The sequence below is a fragment of the Nematolebias whitei genome, chromosome 11 (genome assembly GCF_014905685.2).
Source record: "Nematolebias whitei isolate Nwh7 chromosome 11, NemWhi1, whole genome shotgun sequence".
Taxonomy (NCBI): Eukaryota; Metazoa; Chordata; class Actinopteri; order Cyprinodontiformes; family Rivulidae; genus Nematolebias; species Nematolebias whitei.
The window spans coordinates 40,731,538-40,753,212 of record NC_056508.1 but is presented as its reverse complement, the minus strand read 5'-3'; the positions used below and the strand labels follow the sequence as shown (position 1 = coordinate 40,753,212).

Below are 21,675 nucleotides of genomic sequence, written 5' to 3'. Positions count from 1 at the left end.
AAATAGGTCGGTTAGCTTCATTTAGCTTCGGAGCTCCACTACATGTTATAATATCTGGACTAGTTCAAGTACCTGATATTATACTTAATTTAAACGGATTCTCTCTTTTTCGAGCTACTTGACAGATATGTGACAGAGATACTGTGTGGGAGATGGTTTAATCAGTGACGTGAGACGTTAATTTTCTTTGACCCATCAAAATGAATGTGGTCATTTATTAACAGAATCAAAATTTAACATCAAACATTGTACACGTGATTATTCTGATTGAACGCAATAACACAGCTTAATTATTGAGCTTTACAATGAGAAACAATACGGCCATGATTTCTCACTTGCAACTAAAATGCAACAGACATTTCTGAAAATATCTGGATGATTACTGGCAAGATAGAAGTTTAAAGATGGGAAAATGAAGGAGTTTAAATGGAGAGGAAATGGATGAGGGAAAAGTGTGTTGATAACGAACGGCACCCTCCATCCGAACCCAGCTCAACCTCGGTACACTTCGGTAGTGAGGGACTCGTTACCTTGTAGAAGATGTCTCCACTGGTACGGAGTTCCATTTAACGCTACCTTTCCAGCGTCTCTGTAGGAACAGCTGCGAATCGTCCGAAGTAGTGACGGTACTTCGTTCAACACCACGCTCACCTCTCAGGTGGACTCACATGAGCTGTGAGCCTATTCTATTTCTTAATAGAAAAAGTAGTGATGTTTGAATTGTAGAATATAAATACATTTATATCCAAAGAAGAAAAGTGTTGTTTATGTTTGTGTTGATTTTGCCTATCTCTACTGACGTTGGGAGGGCAGTATTGTGCATTTTTAATGGAAAAACTTGAGCATTTATTTGAGGAACAGCTTCAGGAAAATATATTAAGGTCTTTGCTTTTGCACCCAAGGGCCTTTCCACCTCTCTCAGGCTCAGCTAAACTGAACGTATATCACTGATGGGAAGTTCACTTCAGTCAGCAGCACTCGCCTTTTTCCAGCCGTGCTGTCACTGAGGAGTACGTGTGAAAGAAAAAGAAAAATGCAAGGATGGGGCGCTTCAGGGAGGTGAAGTCCTCATGCAGTCCGTCGATTTCAACACTTGAACGCCTCATATACATATGGATGTCTGCACGCTCGCAGCCTCTTGTCCCAACAAGCAGCCGGCTGCCTCTGCGAAGTGACAGCCAGGATGTTGGGATCACTTTGATTCCTTTGGCATCGCTCCTGTTTATTTTCTGCCTTGCCTCTTCACTCAGCCCTGCTTTTAACATTTCATCCCTCTGACAGAGCCCCTCAATCAACCTGCTCCAAAAACGTGGAGAAGGTGAACTCACATCAGGACTTGACTCCTCCGCCCACTTTACTCATCTACATCTGTCCGTCTGCTAATTCCTACCTTTACACGTCGTGCACTTCATGATTTATCCTCCTGCAACTTTCGTTTCTTTCCCCCCTCTCCTTCAAGTTGTCAATCCTCTGCAGGTTCTTCAGGGATCGTTGCTGAGCAGAAGGAGGGATTTGGGATGAGTCACAGATTCCTGAACGTAGATTCATGAGGCAACATCTGGCTCTGGATGCTGGAGGCGGCGATTATCCCCAACCTGGCTGCAGACCAGGTCTGAAAGTGTCTGCCCACCTGCCTGAGCAGCAGGCCCGTCTTTAGTATAACATCAATTAGGCAAAATTTAGTAGCAGACATCGTGCTAACTACCTTTGAATGAAGCAATAATGTCCTCACGTTAAGATAAATATGACTTTCATCTGGGTGGCTGAGGCTCAGTGGTTAGAACTTCAGACTGGTCATGTAGATAAACTTGAACAATGGCTCCCCCTTGTGGCTGAAAATGATTCCTACCACTGTGTGGGTAGAAAAAATAAAAATAAAAACAAGAATATTAAATTTAAATGACCAAAATACGAATGATTATTAAAGAAGCATGTCAGAGAAGCTAATGGAAAAAATAGCAAACAGTTCTTCTATTCAATATTTATTTCCTAATTTAAAAATTAAGGACTTTACGGATTATCTATCTTAAAAAGAAGAAGAAGAAAAAAAAAAGCACAACAATGTTTGGCAATTATTTTAACCCTTGACCCGACTGACCACGTTTCCTCACTCTGTTGTCTTTACTGTCTCCGTGTTTGTATTTGTTTTTGTTGTTTGTTACAAGTTCTTTTGTTGAGCGTTGTGTTTGTGTGACATCAAGAACATCCGAGTTGCGCGGGTTCTGCGCAGTGAGTCCGCGGCTGCGCAGTTGAACCCTGGCTCTGGGGGATTCCTGTGTGCTCCAGCTCTGAACTCGATCCAACCAAAGCATTCCACAGCTAGCACCTTGAGCTGTACAAGCCAGGCTGTCGTGCAATGACAGAAATTGAGCACATTACCAGTTAAGAGTCCGGAATATTATTATAAACGCGTAAGTATGCAATGTTTCTAGTTTGCTAGTAGGCTACAAAAGCTAACTTTAGCGTTAGCTTACATTAGCTAAACACAAGCATGGTTTATGATTCTGAGCCTTAAAAACAACATGAACGTGTCAGACTTGTAATGCAAGGAGCTGTAGTGTTTTGTTTCGTTTAAAGTTTTTGCTTGGGATGACTTTAGTTGGTTTATTTCACTCGTTAACTAGATGCGTTAGCCGGCTGCTAGCTTAGACAACATTGACTTTCAGCGTTATTGACCCAACTCAGTCTCCCTTTCATGTGTCGTTATTTCCGTTTAAGATGTTTTTCAGTTAACTGGAATATTTTTCTGGAAATGTCACCTAATTCTTTACAGATTAGACCATGGTGGTCATATCAGGCACAGCTACAGTGCTGCAGCAGTTTGTCAGTGGGCTCAAGAGCCGGAATGAAGACACCAGAGCAAAATCTGCCAAAGATCTGCAGCACTATGTGACCACAGAACTGAGAGAGGTATGAGAAAACAACTGTGAGAGGAACTGTGGTTAATATACAAGACATCTCTTAACATACTGCACATTAAATGTTCAGTGTTGATCACAAGAATGGGGGAGTAATCAGATACAGATGTTGACACGAACAGCACAACAGTTTGGTTTTAAATCCTGCAGATAATCAGCAAAGCCTATTATTGTTTTAGACGTCTCATTTGTTTCTGGTGTGCATTAGTGACTCTGTTTATGTGTCGCAGTTAAGCCAAGATGAATCCACTACATTCTATGATGAGTTAAACCACCACATATTTGAGCTGGTATCCAGCTCTGATGTGAATGAGAAGAAAGGCGGCATCCTCGCTATAGGTAAGCTTCAACCATTATCAATATGCATAACGCACCACAGCTTTTGTTTGTAAAATATATCATCGTTATGTCTTCATTCCAGTGAGTCTGATTGGAGTGGAGGGGGGAAATGCCACCAGGATCAGCCGATTCGCTAACTACCTCCGCAACCTGCTCCCCTCCAGCGACCCAGTGGTGATGGAGATGGCCTCTAAAGCCATGGGCCACTTGTCCATGGCTGGAGACACGTTCACTGCTGAGTATGTGGAGTTTGAGGTGAAGAGGGCTCTGGAGTGGCTGGGAGCGGACAGAAATGAAGGCAGACGCCACGCAGCAGTAAGTTACTAGCAGTTAACGCTGACTGTGGTGTTTGTTCAAATACTATCACTCTTACACATGGTGGTGGACACGAGGGTAAATTATAATCTCTTTCTGATGACCACATAGCACTGTATGTATTTTAGAACATTAGAAAACTGTTGATAGATGTTTGACTATTGTGGCACATGTCTTCATTTTTAGTTTTTGTTAGTAGCATTCATTATTTAAACACTTTTCACAGTTTTAGTCCTTAGATATAGTTTAACTGCTAATGTATTACGAGTAGCTTGTAAATTGATTAGTAACTTGTATTTAGGCCTGTCGCAATAAACAATAAATCAATGAATCGCATGATAAATGAAAATTATCGACCTCATTTTCATGTATCGGCTTTATCGTTTCTTCGCAACTCTCTCTTTCTACTGGACACTGGATGACAAAAGGCTCTTCACTGACCCCTCCCAATCTCTTTTCTCTTTAAAATCTGTTTTAACGATCCAAAATCGTGTTTTTGGATCGTTAAAAGCAGCTAAGCTGAGAAGCTAAGCTACGAGCTAAGCTGACAGGCCGACTTCAGGAAAAACCCCCGTCTTGTCGAAGCTCCAAAATTCACAGTTGAAACCTGTGCCTTCGTGTAAAAAGTTGTTTTTTCTCTGCAAAAAGAAGCTGAGAACTTGTTTACTGATTTTTAATTAAAAGCTTTGTGTGAAAAATGTTATGCTAAAGAGCTCAAATCACACCGAGCGTCCACCATTTTGAGAACCACAGAGAGACAGTCCATGTCACGTCAAGGGGCCTCCCTCACATTTTTCTTTAAGAGACGCGCTGCTCGCTCCCTCACTATCCATCCTTCAGTTCAAACAATCCTATACTGCTATATGGTGGTCAAAAAAGGTACTACACACAAAATTAACCAACATTTCTTATTAAATTTGACAATAATGACTAATTATTGTCAAATTTCAAACAATATAATCGTTTATCGCGATAATTTCTGAGACAGTCGCCCAGCAAAATTTGTTATCATGACAGGACTACTTGTATGTTATTGTAAAACTCGAGGGAACGATCATCAGCGATGATGATGATGGTGGGTTTTTGTCTCCTCTAGGTGTTGGTGTTGAGGGAACTGGCTGTGAGTGCGCCCACCTTCTTTTTCCAGCAAGTGCAGCCGTTTTTTGACAACGTCTTTTATGCAGTGTGGGATCCTAAGCAGGCCATTCGAGAAGGTGCGGTGTCTGCTCTGCGAGCTTGTCTTATCCTCACCACACAGAGGGAGACCAAAGAGATGCAGAAACCACAGTGGTACAAAGTAAGCCACTCAACTATATTCTGTTATTATAGTATATGTCCTTTATTTTGTTTGGATTAAAACTCTCTTTTTGAAGGGAGACGTGGCTGGGAAGGCAGTATTTTAGTTATGAAATAATTATCCCTCTTTGTATTATATACTTGCCGTGAAAATAGTTGAAATACCGTTTTTTGTGTTTAGCCACATGACTTAAGTGTTTGTGAAACAGCAAACCTTTGAGGAGGCAGAGAAAGGCTTCGATGAGACTTTGGCCAAAGAGAAAGGGATGAATCGTGACGATCGGGTCCATGGAGCGCTTCTGATCCTTAATGAGCTGGTTCGAATCAGCAGCATGGAGGGAGAGGTGACTTCTGATTTCACTCTGAATATTTATTCACGTCAAGAAGCCAGCTAAACATTCGGCTCACTGTTTTATGTGTTTCCAGCGTATGCGTGAGGAGATGGAGGAGATCACACAGCAGCAGCAGGTCCATGATAAATACTGCAAGGAACTGATGGGATTTGGAACCAGGCCCCGTCATATTACACCCTTCACCAGCTTCCAGTCCGTGCAGCCCCAGCAGTCAAACGCCCTCCTGGGATTGTTGGGCTACAGCACGCCTCAAGGCTTCCTCAGTTTTGGAGCCACACCGGTACCTGCCAAGAGCTCCCTGGTGGAGAGTAGATACTGCCGCGAGCTGATGGAGGAGAGGTTCGACCAGGTGGGACTCGCAGCGTTTTTTATTTTTCAGAATGCAAAATGTTATGAAAACTGAAAGTTTTGTTTCTATGAGGAGTCAGAACTCTGCTGCTCCTTTTCTGGGATAAAAATGTCTTGTTTTAAAAAATGGTGTCTTGAACAAAATTCTGCATTTGACTGCAAATTAAATGCAGTTTTATACAAAATACAATTTGGTGTTCTGATATATAAGATTAAAAAAAACCTGTTCTTCTCCAGCTATTCCAAAAAAAAAAAAAAAGGGTTAAAAACAAAACAATTGGACTTTATTTGTAACTGAAGATGTTTCGCTTCTCATCCGAGGAGCTTTTCATCTAAGGCAGTCATATTTGTTCATGACTTTATTATTAGTTAGCCTGAGAGTTACTGCAGATATGTCCGCGCGCCTCCTCCTGTCTCTCCTGACCACGCAGCTCCGTGTTCTCCGTGTTTACCACGCGTGCCTAATGGAAACTGAAACTAGCTACCTGTGTATGTTGACCTGCGTCAAGAGTGAGGGATGTTTACATGCGCAAAATTCTTTGATCCGATTGAAATGTATTCAGATTAAATAATCCGAATGTATCATTTACATGGACATAGTCTGGTCATGGCGAGCGTTTACGTGCAGCGGGCTTTGTTCTGAACAGAAGTACTGACATGCAGAGTGGTAAACTCTCCTTAAAACAACCACAGAAGAAGAAGTTCTACTTTGGTGATGCAGCTTCCGGCTCCGTCCAGCTTTTCATGTACTTGTCTAAACACCTCCGTGTTCCTACACTTTCGACCATCAAGGCGTAATTTTGAGCTCTTTCAAAGTTTCTAGTAGAAATGTGTCGCACACCGACCAATTTTGCTTCCCCGACATATTGGCATCTAGCCAGGCAGAAATACGTGAGGTTGACATAGGTCGCACATGCTCAGTCAGGTCAGTTTTGCACAATTGGAATAAAATAATCAGATTAAGTGTTTACATGCACACTGTTCGAATTATGGATCGGCATAAACCACTCCTCTAATTAGCTACGTTTACATGGACATAAGTAATCAGATTAAACGGCCATTTGGAATAAAAATGCGTCATGTAAACGCCCCATTCGGATTATTTTTTGTTGATTCGGCTCAATCCGAAAGAATACGTATTCAGAATGAGATGGGTGGCTTATGCTGATTCTTAATCCGAGCGTTGTGCATGTTAACACTTAATCTGTTCATTTTTTTTTCCCGATTGTATAAAACTGGCCTGACTGCACATGTGCGACCTGTGTCATTTCCGCCTGGCTAATGCTAATAATATTAGCATGTCAGGGAAGTAAAACTGGTCGGTGAGCGACAACATTTCTACTAGAAACTTTGAAAAAGCTCAAAATAATCTGTATTACCTGTAGCTCATTCAGGGAGCGCAGTAACGTCTCCACCGTCATTAAAACCTGTCGCGGGTCCATTTTGGGCGCTCAGATTTGTTTACGTTCATCCCGGAAGTAAACCGGAAGTAGAACTACTACTTTGGTGTTTTCTTTTAGGCGAGTTTACCACTCTGCCCGTGTCAGTACTTCTGTTCAGAATAAAACCCGCTGCATGTAAACACTCGTCGGGAATGGATTGTGCCCATGTAAACAATACATTTGAATTATTTAAGCTGAAAACATTTCAATCCGGTCAAAGAATTTTGTGTGTGTAAACATAGCTTTCAGATTACATATTCACTTGGATTGAGCTGAATCAGCTCAGAATAATCTGAATGGGGCGTTTACATAGCTACTGACAGATGTGGTGGAGAGAATCCTGTGATTTTTCAAAATAAATGTATTATTATTATTTTTTGTGCAGCCCGGTACCAATTGACCCACAGACCGGTACTGGCCCACGGCTCGCTGGTTTGGGGACCACTGTGTTCGACTACTTTTTTTAGTTTTTCTGACATTACAACAGTTTTATTATAAAGGTTATTCTGGCTCATTCCCACAACTTTGCAACACAAGGCTGATGCTGCTTTTATTTACAAAATGTATGTTTTTTTAATTTTCTTTAAAACTTTTGTCCAACCAGGTGTGTCGGTGGGTCCTGAAATACAAAACCTGTAAAAACCCTTTGATCCAGATGACCATTCTCAACCTGCTTCCACGCTTAGCTGCATTCCAGCCACACACATTTACAGGTCAGACTTTCAGCTGATTCTATTTGAACATGTTAAAGTTATGTACAGTATTGTTGTGCACTTTAGAAATAGGCTTTTGTAGTAATGATGCCTTTTGTTTATGTTTTGATCCTATAAAAAGTCCAATTAGTGAGATGAGTGTTGTTGTTTTTTCTGCCTCTTTGCTGGACAGATCAGTACTTATCGGACACGATGGGGTATCTGCTGGGCTGTCTGAAGAAGGAGAAGGAGAGGACAGCAGCTTTCCAGGCTTTGGGGCTGCTGGTAGTGGCTGTCAGGACAGAAATCCAGCCGTATCTCATGAAGATCCTTGAGATCATCAAAGCTGCCCTGCCACCCAAGGACTTTGCACACAAGTCAGTATATTAAAATTGTTCGCCATACTTCTTAGATTGCATCATATTCATGTTATAAGCTGAGGTTTGTTAAAAATGACTGGGTTTCTATCTTGACGAGAAATAAATATTGTTTTGTTCTTTTGCTGTTGAATGTGTTCAGGAGACAGAAGACCATGCAGGTGGACGCCACAGTGTTCACTTGTATCAGCATGCTTTCTAGAGCCATGGGTCCCAGCATCCAGCCAGACGTCAAGGAGCTTCTGGAGCCTATGCTGGCTGTGGGCCTCAGGTAGGACAGACAGGCAGCTCCTTAACATTTCAAAGGACTGCACACTTTTCGATTTTAGGTTTGGAGTAAGAAAATATAATCTCACAGATGCTGATGGTTGTTTCTTCCTTGCTTTTTGTCTAGTCCTGCACTTACAGCAGTTCTTTATGACCTGAGCCGTCAAATCCCCCTGTTGAAAAAAGACATCCAGGATGGTTTGCTGAAGATGCTTTCCTTGGTGTTGATGCACAAGCCTCTGCGACACCCAGGAATGCCCAAAGGCCTGGCTCACCAGCTCGCCTCACCGAGCCTCACAAACATTCCAGAGGCCAGTGATGTTGGCAGCATCACCCTGGCTTTGCGCACGCTAGGAAGCTTTGAATTTGAAGGTAAGAGATTTAAAACAAAACAGAGTTATGATGCATTTTATTTGTGTGCACCTTTCAGAACACTCAGTCACCTTACATCTAAAACAAGCAAACCCATCATTTTATTTATTTATTTTTTTATTGTTGTCTTGAACAACATTTAACATGTTGACAGCCCTGGCAAGTCTCAGACTTAGTTTTGGGGATTTTTAGCATTTCTTGGTCTAAACTAAGCTGAACTTGCTGCTGTTTGCTCCTCAGAATATTGGCAACTGACTTGCTTTTTGTCATTTTGTGAAAATTCTTTGTAAACAGAGGGATTATGGTTCTAAATATCTTTAGAAAGGGCTTATAACTAGGCCTGCACAATGTTAAGAAAACATGAAATTGTGATATTACTGTAGAATGTTGCAGTCATGATAAACTCTCATGTTCTGTCATCACAGTGTTCACAACACTCCATTTACAAGAGTGGGCCTAATCTAACGGACACATTTATTTTTTTTTGCATTCTGTTTGTGCCTGGCATTTTTTTATGAGTCCTTTGTTAAATTGTTGCTGCACATGATAATATTGAGATATTGATAATTTTTTTTAAATGTGGTGCATCCCTATCTAAAAACTTTCTAGAGTGACACAACTGTTTCATCGCCCAAGTTTATTGTGTGAATCTTTATCACTATTGTGATCCATTTTTCTTCCGCACGTTTTTCGGCCTCTTTCTCTTGCCACAATTTTAGTGCAATTTCAACAAATCCTAAATCAAAACGTTCAGCTCTTTCAGGAGAAGGGTGCTTTGACGTTTGGTGTTGGTGCAACTTTAGCTTTTTGAAATATTTAGCCTTTTCTGCCACTTTTTTCTCATAGAAAATAAATTGAGCTTTAGATCTGTTTACAACTTTTTACTGTGTATTTCACATTTTGTTCTGGTTCAGCTTCTTTCAGCTTCCTTGTGTAAATTTAAACTTTTTTTCAGCTAATTTCAGCTTTTTATATTTTTTTTTTAGCTATTTACAGCTGTTTTTCAGCAAATTCTTCTGCAATAAGCATTCACACTGCATTTTTGCAGGAAATGCAATTTCTCTAGCTACTAATTAATTTTCTTCATGTGACACACCTGAATGCTCCAGACCAAAGGTTCTCCTCTTTATAAACATGGTCACAAATGATGATAATCAGTTAATCAGCTGCATTTGATAAGCAGCAGAACTCTTCATTTTTTTTAATGAAAGCAGCAAGTTTGCACTGTGTTTTTTTTACACATTGCTTCCTCATTTGAGTTTAGCTTATGGTAAATAGTGACAATGTTAATATGTTGTGTGGCTTTTCATCTGAGGTAATGTCGATTATTTTCTAAATCTGCAGCTAACTAGATGATTTTAATCTTACCTGACCTAAAATTACTTGTGTACACATTACATTGTGCAGATAAATTCACCTTATCTATATTTTTTACATTTCTCTTTGTCCAGACCAACCAGTTTCATGTATTGTCACATTTGTATTCCAAACAGCTGGTGTACTAAATGTTCTAAAAGACTAATTTGAATAAAAAAGTTCTCTGGCGTCCAGTATGTTCACAGAAAGTGAGATACAAACGCCCATTCATCCATCATCTTTACCTGCTTCTTCCTTTTCGGGTTCCTGGGAATCACTGGTGCCCACGTCCAGCAGCCACTGTGTGAGAGGCGGGGGACACCCTGGACAGGTCTCCAGTCCACAGGGACACAGAGACAAACGAGACAAAATTCACTCTCTCACTCACAACTATGGACAATTTTTAGAGTTACTAATCAACCTAGCATGCATGTTTTGGGTCTGTGGGAGGAAACCGGAGTATCTGAAGAAAACCCACACATGCACGAATAGAACATACAAACTGGACCAGGAAACAGAGAATGAATTAAGACAATAATAACTCTAACTTTGGACATTAATTTAATCATGATGTATAACTAACCAAGTGGTATTTCTAATTTAAACAGTATTTTAATGTTTTGTTTTTCCTCCAGGACACTCCCTGACCCAATTTGTGCGCCACTGTGCGGATCACTTTCTGAACAGTGAACATAAAGAAATCCGAATGGAGGCCGCCCGGACCTGCTCACGTCTCCTCACGCCCTCCATTCATTTGATCAGCGGCCATGTTGTCAGCCAGACCGCTGTTCAGGTGGTCGCAGATGTGCTCAGCAAGCTGCTAGTTGTTGGCATCACTGATCCAGGTGAAGCTTGTTGTGGTTAGACTGTGTAGATTGACAATTTACAATCTGGAATGTACAATCTAAACCCACTCTGATGCAGTCATAGGGTAGTGTTAATTATCATAGGACCATTTCTTATTTTTCTTTCCTCCTCAGACCCTGATATTCGATACTGTGTCCTCGCGTCTCTTGATGAGCGTTTTGATGCACACCTTGCCCAGGCTGAGAATTTGCAGGCGTTGTTTGTTGCACTGAACGATGAGGTGTTCGAGATCAGAGAACTGGCCATCTGCACAATAGGACGCCTCAGCAGCATGAACCCCGCTTTTGTCATGCCTTTCCTTCGCAAGATGCTAATCCAGGTAGGAGAGGCCCCGCAGATGGGTAGCTATTACTGAATTAGTGTCTTCAACTGCAATAGAAGCCATTAAAATTATATTTACTAAGGCATACATTCAAGGTTCTTTATTATCATTTGCATCGCATGTGGTACATCACATCAGGTGGAACCAAATTGTGTACACGGGGTCCCAATTACATCCAACAACAGGAAGAATTGTAAAAGAAACGGTAATAAGAATCTAAGATGTAAACTAAGAAATACACAAAACTAAGAATACAATGAAACGAAACAATACGCCGAACAACAGCAGCATGTTGCATACATTTGAATTAACTTACCTAAACAGTATGTATGGTTCTTTGATTTTTTTCAGTTTTACCTAAGAAACTAACTAATAATTTCAATTGAAAATAAAAGTTTAAATTTGAAGTATTTTCTATGATCAAAGAAACTGGTCCAGATGACATGATTTAACATTTGTTGTTGTTATTTACCTGGATGATTGAGATTACAACCTTTTTTTTAACATCATTTCTATGAACTATTGAATGTTGTTGCGCCTGACGACCTATAGAGGGCAGCAAAGCACTTGTCTTGGAACAAACTTCAAAAAAAATTTTGCGGCACAACATACATTTATTAAGCTTCACCCATTAACACCATAATGTGCACCATATTTTGCCCATAAAGGTCACTGAGGGCTTTATGATTCTTTTTATTTTGTAGATTTTAACAGAATTGGAGCACAGTGGCGTTGGCAGAAACAAAGAGCAGAGTGCTCGTATGCTCGGTCACCTGGTCTCCAACGCCCCCCGCCTCATCCGTCCATACATGGAACCCATCCTTAAGGTAAAATTCTTCAAGTTCTCCATATGTCTTTGACTGTAGACCACACTTTTTATCTTGAGAAGAGGTTTTAAAATCAACAAACGCCACACACACAAGTAAATATCCAAGTTTATTGCAACCTAATTTAATCAGAATCTTAAATAAAGTGTTTTTCTGATTTTTATATGAGAAACGAGGCTTTAGCTTAGGGACTAACTTACTTTTTTAATTTGCAGGCTCTCATTCTCAAACTTAAAGACCCGGATCCAAACCCTGGAGTGGTGATCTGCGTCCTTGCAACAATTGGCGAGTTGGCTCAGGTAAACTGTTTTGTAATTTTTTTTTTTACGCGTTCGTTTTAGCTGGTTAGCTAAATTATTGCATTTAACATTTTTGTTGATTGCGTTGTCTTAGTTTTAACACACATGACGCAGTATGAGATCATCTCCCCTCCCAAGTATTGAGTAAATAGTTTGCTCCCCTCTCATGTCTGTTTGCCTTGCTCCATCCTGTCTAGGTGGTTAAATGGTTCCCACAAAGAAGTCAGAAAAGAACAGTTAAAGACAAGCATACAGTGCAGTGCAGACAGAGTGCAGGAGATGCTCAGGTATACGGAGTGTACACAGCTGACTCAGGGCAGGAGGAGGCAGAGGTGCAGATGTTGACGAGTCAACACACCAAGAAGATGCAAGACAATGTAGGGAATTTGTAATAGGCATTGATTGCAATGTCAGTTTGCATTTTCAATTAAAAAAAACTTTTTTTTTTTAACATAATTGATGGCAGGTGTTGAGCACAAGATGCAGTTGCATTTAAACATCTAGAAGTTTTTACAGATTTTCTACACACAAGCAGCAATTAATCCTGTCACGATAAGCAATAAATCAATTAATCGCATGATAAATGAAAATTATCAACCTCATTTTTATTTATCGGCTTTATCGTTTCTTCGTGTGTCTCTCGTTCTACTGAAGACACTGGATGACAAAAGGCTCAACTCCCGTGCTCTTCACTGACCCCCCCTTTTCTCTTTAAAATCCATTTTAACCATCCAAAATCGTGTTTTGGGGGGAAACCTCAGTCTTGTCAATTCAATTAAAAAATACTTTATTAATCCCAGAGGGAAATTAAATCGAAGCTCCAAAATTCACAGTTGAAACCTGTGCCTTCGTGTAAAAAGTTATTTTTCTCTGCGAAAAGAAGCCGAGAACTTGTTTACTGATTTTTATTTTATTTTTTAATTAAAAGCTTTGTGTGAAAAATGCTATGCTAAAGAGCTCAAACCACACCGAGCATCCACCATTTTGAGAAATGGAAAAAAAGGAGACAGCCCATGTCACGTCATGGGGCTTCCCTCCCATTTTTCTTAGAGACACGCTGCTTGCTCCCTCACTATGCATTGTTCAGTTCAAACAGTCTTATACTGCCATACAGTGGCCAAAAACGGTACTACACTCAAAACAAATCAATATTTCTTAAATTTGACAATAATTAATAATTATTGTCAAATTTCAAACAATATTATCGTTTATCGCAATAATTTCTGAGACAATTTATCACCCAGCAAAATTTGTTATCGTGACAGGCCTAGCAGCAATAACTCAGTTTTGTTTTAAATCAAATGTTCTAATAACACCTTCATTTTATACAAACACATTAAAATACTTCAGTTACTTTGGTAACACAAACATTACAGATATGATTTGTAGCTTTATTATATTGCGGTGTTTGTTTTAGCAATCTTGAAACAATTATGACTTTGTGAGAAACAGAACGGTAACGTCACAGATTTCTTAGCAAATAATCCGTTTTTTTTTAGTTTTGTAAGATTCTGTTGAGAGGACTTTGATTCTTTGGGAGGTGTTGGTCATTTGACTTTGTTGGTTGTGTACCTGGCCCGTCAGGTGAGTGGGCTGGAGATGAGGAAGTGGATGGATGAGCTGTTCCCCATCATCATGGACATGCTGCAGGACTCTTCTTCCTTGGCTAAACGACAGGTACGGAGAAATCTAATATCAGATTTCATTTGTTAACCCATAAATATTTTTGTAGTATTTTTTAAAATGCACAGATGCTTGTTGAATGAATAGTTTATTACAATTGCTTCTGAAATGTTACACCTCTATGATTCTCTGTTTTTGACGTTCTGCTTTTTGTGCCATTTTCCTCCAGGTGGCGCTTTGGACTCTCGGCCAGCAGGTGGCTAGTACAGGCTATGTGGTGGAGCCCTACCGCAAATACCCTTCCCTTCTAGATGTGCTGCTCAACTTCCTCAAAACGGAACAAAACCAGGGTATCAGGAGAGAGGTATGAACAGGGCCTGGCTGCATGTTTGGCTCCTCTCTCTTTGTTGTCCCTGATGATGTAAACCAAGTTCAACTGTGAGTAAAGACTTTTTACAAGGACGGGAACAATACCTGTCAGCATCCAAAGATCAGTGAGAGCTGTTTAAATGCAACGATGTAACAGTGTAAAGCTATGCACATTTAATTCTTCATTATGTAGGCTTTTCCATGTCATTTTAAAGGTCTTGAGTTGTGATTTAGACCATATTTGTCATAGTTTCTTCTGTCTACTCACACAAAGAGTGCGTGGTCTCACTGCATCATGCTGCTTTAATACAGTAGAATAAGGTGTAGCTTGAAGATGTGAAAGCCTTGTTAAAAAGAAAGCATTTCCCTGTTGCTGATACCATTTTATGTTGCAAAATAATTATATTATTACTAAAATGATGATAAACCAGAGTGATGTATGTATGTGGAGAACACAGAAGAAATTACATTTACTTTGCAGATTCAGAAGGATTTTCTAACAAACTAGCATATTTTTTATTACAGTAGTCCCTCGCTACTTCGTGGTTCGTTTATCACGGACTCGCCCTATCGCGGTTTTTCAAAATAAGATTGGACATGACACATAATGGGCTGATTGATGGATGAGCCACACGATCAGCATGGAATTTTTATTTAAAATAAATCATTTAAAATTATTTAGCAGCCCACACTGCAGGATAAACTTCCTGCTGCAGCTGATCAGCTGTTCTCCATGCAGAGCTGAGAAGTGGGCGTGGCCAAGAGTTGCAGGTGGCTAAGAGCAGTGGAGGCAGAGAGAGGGAAATCATGACATTCTGTGCTCTTTTAAAGCATTGAGTTTAAAAACATTGTTTAGAAAATTGCAAGAATGTGGGAAGGGTTTAAAACGCCTTTATGTGTGTGTGTGTGTGTGTATATATAAACTGAATAAACTAAATAAATAAATAAACTATAAATGTATAAATAAATAAACTACTACTTACTACTTGTACTACTAGTCCTACTTTGCGATTTTTCACTTATCGAGGGTCTTCAGGGTATGGATCCCCCACGATAAATGACTACCGTCTTCCTTTTTAGTTACATCCAGATAGTTTTCTGTACATGTAACAACATAAAATTTGATTTTAGTAACTGTCCCTTGAACAGTGTTATTGTAGGAGGTCATACAGAACATAACCAAAGGATGTGGTCCGCTGTCCAACAGGCCATACGTGTTCTGGGTCTTCTTGGTGCTCTGGATCCCTACAAGCACAAGGTGAACATCGGCATGATTGACCAGTCCCGAGATGCTTCTGCTGTCAGTTTGTCTGAGTCGAAGTCCAGTCAAGACTCAGGTAATTAATGCTATTTATACCACTATTTATACCATAATATAATAATTATTTAATAGAGACATGTTAGATTTAATTAACTCGTCGGTGCATTTCTCAAATTTACAACAGCATCATAATTTTAGTACAAAACAGGTAAGTTTGGAATTTATTGTGACACTTCTTTTTATCTTTTTTGCACCACTTGGATCCATTTAAATATTCAGTATATTGAATAATATGGTGAAACTTTTTAAAGCATCCATATATACACAGTTAGACTCAAGGAAACGATACAATTGCATGTAAAAAAAAAATTTTCCTTGTAGGCTTTAAACACAAATGCCATTGGATGTTGTTGTATTTACAATAACTAAAACTCTCCCTATAAAAACAATTACCGGTATTGCAATTTTAAACTGCTACCTCTGCAGGAAATATAATAATAATAAAAAAAATTACAGTAGTCCCTCGCTATTTCGCGGTTTGTTTTTCGCGGACTCGCTCTATCGCGGTTTTTCAAAGTAAGACTGGACGTGACACACAATTGGCTGATTGATGGATGAGCCGCACGATCGACATAGAATTTTTATTTAAAATAAATTATTTTAAATGATTTAGCACCTGCTGCACCTGTGTGCAGCCCACAGCTGCAGGAGACGCTTCCTCCTGCACCTGTGTGCAGCCCACAGCTGCAGGAGACGCTTCCTCCTGCAGCATGCCCGATTTCCGCTCTGCAGCAGAGAAGTGGGCGTGGCCGAGAGCGCTGGAAGTGGCAGAGAGCAGAGGAGGCAGCTGAGATCATGACATGCTGTGCTCTTTTAGAGCATTTAGAGTTTAGAATATTGTTAGACATTGCAAGAGTGTGGGAAGGGTTTAAAACGCCTATAAATACTAAAATAAACTACTACTTACTACTACTACTTGTGTACATAATTTCATTCCACCTCATGTCAATAAAGTTTACTTGAACTTGTACTACTGTTTCCCTACTTTGTGGTTTTTCGCTTATCATGGGGGTGGTGCTGGTCCCAACCCCCTGCGATAAACGAGGGACTACTGTACTCCACTTTATCCATTTCTCTTTTGAAACGATTCCTTAATTAAACACAGTTTGCTCATAGCAGTGTTGAGGTGTTTGGCTTTGCTGCTAAATTATTTACGCTATTCTTGACAGATGCTTGTTAGAACACAAAAATTTAAGCCCCTCAACACAGACTGTTAGTCATGCTAATTCTCTCAGGTGCCACAAAACTACATCACAAGTGCACACCACCATGATGTGATTAAAAGAGCTACAGTAGGTAATGGAACGCATTGTGGAAGTGTAATAAATAAAATTACGTTTCAGTCACTTTCACCCAACTGATTTTATAGATATGAAGGGAAATTGTAGAAATGAAATCTAAAGATGATTGATTGGGCGCAGCGTTGAGCTCAGATGACTGCAGTCAGGCAATTATTGAATGATTGTGATGAGGTTTTATTTTGTGAACCGCAGTTCGTCATAGGTCAAAATATAATTGCGTTACAGAATGTCTGCTATTGTCTTCAGTTTGAAAAGTTGGCGAGCTTGCATTAACCGTGAAATCTTATCTGTCCAAGAACACTTACTTACAGTTTAGCTGAGGTTCGTTTTCTGAACCTGCAGCTGAAATAAGAGCGCAGGGAATTGACATGCAGCCCAGACGAAGCACATTTTTAAAGTCTTACTTCTTCTTTTGAAAAGTTGACGGCAATTAAATCTATGGATTTACAATTTTTGTAAACTTCTAGTCCCTGACCTCTTGTTTCTGGCTCCTACTGGATCTAAACCCAGCTGAATAATATCCAAAATGAGGCTGCCCCAGCTCAGGGGGATGTTGGGATATTTTTAAAGCGGTCATACACAATTTAAGATAATCCATCTGAGATCGAGTTCAAGCACCTGTTTTATCTTCTCAGTGATTTATGTCAACGAACTTTATGCAGGAGAAGCGATTATGTGTACAATTCATGCACGTTTAAATTCATCATCACACAAGTTTTACTGTTTAGGGCTATTTTGTAGTTATGTGTTTGCCATTTCAAATAATGAGGGAGGAAAAATCAACAATATAAACTAAGTGGCCAAACACAAACTCTAAGATATTTTCTTACTGTGGCAGGTTTATACTTTTCCCATCAGAATTTTGTCCTGCTTTGACTGATGCTAGCGCTAACATCACATTCTTGTACTTTTTGTTTCTACTGTAAACACATTTACATTATTATTTATTATTATTATTATTATTACTGGATTTTGATAATGAGGCGTAGCAACCTAACCCTCTCCTTACATGGGTCTGGACATCTTTTTAAAACTGGTACCCTAAGTTGATGTTGGGACCCCGTTATGTGTCATAAAATCTCAAGTAGGGACATCTGATCTGATGTCATCTTGTAAATGATTGATTGTCAGAGTCTCATGTGGTACATGTGGTGGAACGAGATTATGTGCGCAGGGTCCCAGTTACATCCAACAATAAAATGTAAAAGAAAAACAGTAATAAGGTCTAAGTTTATGTTGCTTGTGTTGCCAGTGCCATTGTTGAATAGGGTTATTAGCAAAGTGTGTATATTTCAACCAACAATAGAAGGATCCACTTGTTTTTATTAGTGTCATTTTGTGGGTTGGAAGATTTAAAAAAACAACTGAACCACTGTTTTAAAATGATAGTTGTTGAATTGCAAAATTCAAGATTTCACAGGCAAATTTTATCGTGGGTATGATAAAAAAATATATATCCGTACTAGCAATACACCGGAAAAAAAAACTTATAATTTATGGTCAAATACTGGTAGATACGGTTGCCAGAATTTCACCATAGAAAATGTGGTCACAGTGTATGACACATTACAGCATAATTGTTAAACTTAAGGCCCGGGGGCCAAATGTGGCCCTCGTTGACATCTTATCTGGCCCTCAAGATGATATATGAAACGTAAAATACTTCTATCTCTTGAATTTTTTCAGTTATCTTTGATTATGATGTCGAAAGCACAACAGAGAACATCAAATGAGACCAATCAAACTCTTGCTGAGACCAAGAAAAGATGTTGTGTATCTGATTTGAGTTCATGTAGATTCTGAAATTTGCGCTTGGTTTGAAAAAGGTTTTAATTTTGGCCCCCTTTTGTAAATGAGTTTGACACCTCTGCATTACCATGCCATTTTGGCAACCGTCACTTTAACAGTAGAGAATGTTCTTTATGGCAAAGAAATTGCTATGAAAAACAGATATCCTGTAAAACGTTTTACGGTAAATTGCTGTAAAAATAACAGTTGCGATATAAACCTGATTACAGTAAACTTAAAAAAGATATACTGTAGTTTCCAGACTATTGAGCGTATCTGAATATAAGCCGCACCCCCGTAAAATATATAAATTAAATAAATTGTACATAAATAGATTAGATATTTACACAGAAAGATTTTAACATTTTTTAATTGAGTACTGTAGCATGGCAGCACACAGCTTCTGAGAGAGATGTGCAGCTCATGTTGTAGATCAATAATCAATCACCAGATGGCTTTTTACAGGCTTTATTTTGCTGTTCAACACACACAGACAGAGTGAACCCCACAGGTCTTCTGATAACTACCTCCCTCACTCGTGGTTACTCTACTGATTGGCCTAACACAAACTAACACGAAATGAACACTAAACTAGGCTAACAAGAACAGAGCAGTCACTAAAAGAACAATACTAAACAGCTAACCAAAATGATTAACAATGAACATTTATTTTACCCATAATCCCTCCCTAAGGCCACGTGACCGGTAGTCAACCACAGCAGAACGCTACAATACGTACTGGTAACACACACAAATACCTACAGTAAATGTTTTTTTTTTTCTGAACAGTGCCTGTAACATGGCTGGTTAAAAAAATAAATAAGTACTGCAGCCCACCTATACAATTCAGTTTATATAGCACTAAGTCACAAGAGAAGTTATCTCAGGTCACTGAACAAATACATTCATATACACAAAAATTCAATTTGTAACATTATTTATTTAAGGTATTGTAGCCAGCAGTTTGCTTTGAGTCTTCATTCCATCGTAGTCTTCCATCCTGAGCTAGCACAAGGCAACAGTGGAAAGGAAAAACTCCCTTATAACCGGAAGAAACCTTCAGCAGAACCAGGCTCAGGACAAGCAGCCATACCAGGAAGTCATTTATGGCCATCTTCATCTTCCTCATGCGCACCTCCCTGGGGGGACAACCGGGAGGAGGAGAGAACAAGGAAGGCGGGGAACAAAGGTTACGATCTTCCTGAGGTCAAAGGTTGTTCGAGAGACTGCTGTGATGCCACAGGTCAGACCTGAAATATCACCTTTTGCTTCATATTTCACTGATGCTTTGGCCTAGGAGGATGAAACTTCAAACTGCTTTCTGACACGGTGCCTGACCAATGTTCTGAGCTATGGTTCTGTGCAAACTTGCTAAGGGCAAAGGTCAGGGCATTGACGTTATTTAAAAAACACACCCATGCCTCCATTGCTTCCTGACGTTTTCACCCAGGAGGCTGAAATTTTAGTATGTTCTTCATGGGAGTCCCGGTAAACATCCTGCCAAATTTCACAGACGCTCCTTCCTAAGGGTGTTCGCCTATTTTGAAATCTTACTTTTGCACCCCTTTCTTCCCAACGCTTTGACCCAAGTGGGTGTATTTCATGCTTTGACGTGATACCGGGTTGCATATATAATTTTTAAATTAGTTGCTCTGTAAAAATTTCGCTATGATTTTGCAGAGTGGTTAACAGTTTTATACCATACATTTAAACATACCATCAGCAAAATCTGCAGTTCTGGCAGAATAGTACCTTTAATTTTAGGGTAATTGCCTGCTTGTGACATTATGGTATTTTTTAATAACTTTTACAATTAAGATTTTCACAGTAAGATTCTTTGTTTCCCGCATATCATAACCGTTTAAATAATTAAAAACTTCTGTTTCTTGTTGTACAGTAATTCAGTGTATTTTCTACGGTGGTGTACTGTTTTGGATTTCTCGCTCTGTTACTGTTGCAATGTGACAGGTTTTTAATGTAATTTCAACATGTATATTTTTTTACAGTGTACAAATGTACCTCTGTCTTTTGTCTTATGAATGCGGACTGCAGGCGTGTACATTTTTGACCCAGTTATGTCAAGCATGACCTTGAACATTACTGTAATGATTTTAACAGTTTGTTCTCGGCCTAAATGAACTGTGACCAGAACTTGAGGCTTGATATCTGCTGGCAGCTTTTGTCAGGGTCACTGTCTGGACCACAAGCATCTTTGACTGCATGCTTTTACGTAAGAAGAGAGCGAAAAGGTTCATTTCCTCACTTGACTTCAGATTTTAGTGATCACATCAGGAGAGCAAAGAGGTCATAAAATTGATCAAATGCTGCCCTTTTAGAAAGTCAAAACACTTTATGCTTCTTATTGTCGCCATTAAAATGCTCCTTTCTTATCCAACCGAAGGCTAAATTAATGCAACACGTCTGCTTTAATTTTGTGAGCTATACAGTTTCAGTTGTTCAGCCTTTGGTCACAATCATTTATTTTTTTAAATGGTTCAGTTTGGAAAAAGAACATCTCTGTAAAGTTATCTTTATATGTCTAAATCAATCTGCAAGTCTGTCTGCAGAGTCTCAGGGGAAGACAACTGGAGCAGCTGAAACTTCACTGCAAAAAAACCCCACTTAATACCAGACGTTTGGATTTTCAGATGCGTTGTAAAATTCTATAGCCCTGCATATAAATAGACAGCAGCTCTCCGTCTGGTTTTACTGTCACAATATTATAACTTAAGCATTGAAATAAAGTTTTTTTTTTGTTTTTTTTACATTAAATACCAAAGTTCATGCTCTTTAATCCAAGTATAGATTCCAACAATGTTCAGTCAGGTCATCTGGATGGTTTCTTGTTTTGTGCTGTGACGTTTCGTCCTTCATCCAAAGGAC

At 39.4% G+C, this 21,675-nt stretch overlaps 1 protein-coding gene across 1 annotated transcript in view; it reads left to right on the top strand.

Moving 5' to 3' along the window:
• The first annotated feature begins 2,243 nt into the window (after positions 1-2,243).
• Positions 2,244-21,675, top strand: part of mtor (mechanistic target of rapamycin kinase) — a 94,319-nt gene continuing 74,887 nt past the window's right edge. Inside the window, exons 1-18 of the mRNA XM_037684998.1 lie at positions 2,244-2,411; positions 2,774-2,910; positions 3,149-3,257; positions 3,340-3,572; positions 4,669-4,869; positions 5,078-5,212; positions 5,295-5,570; positions 7,616-7,724; positions 7,897-8,080; positions 8,223-8,351; positions 8,475-8,719; positions 10,711-10,920; positions 11,056-11,261; positions 11,969-12,091; positions 12,307-12,390; positions 13,975-14,067; positions 14,243-14,377; positions 15,590-15,719. Of these exons, the coding sequence (XP_037540926.1) occupies positions 2,782-2,910; positions 3,149-3,257; positions 3,340-3,572; positions 4,669-4,869; positions 5,078-5,212; positions 5,295-5,570; positions 7,616-7,724; positions 7,897-8,080; positions 8,223-8,351; positions 8,475-8,719; positions 10,711-10,920; positions 11,056-11,261; positions 11,969-12,091; positions 12,307-12,390; positions 13,975-14,067; positions 14,243-14,377; positions 15,590-15,719 (2,731 nt within the window). The 5' untranslated portion in view covers positions 2,244-2,411; positions 2,774-2,781. The remainder of the gene's footprint in view (positions 2,412-2,773; positions 2,911-3,148; positions 3,258-3,339; positions 3,573-4,668; positions 4,870-5,077; positions 5,213-5,294; positions 5,571-7,615; positions 7,725-7,896; positions 8,081-8,222; positions 8,352-8,474; positions 8,720-10,710; positions 10,921-11,055; positions 11,262-11,968; positions 12,092-12,306; positions 12,391-13,974; positions 14,068-14,242; positions 14,378-15,589; positions 15,720-21,675) is intronic.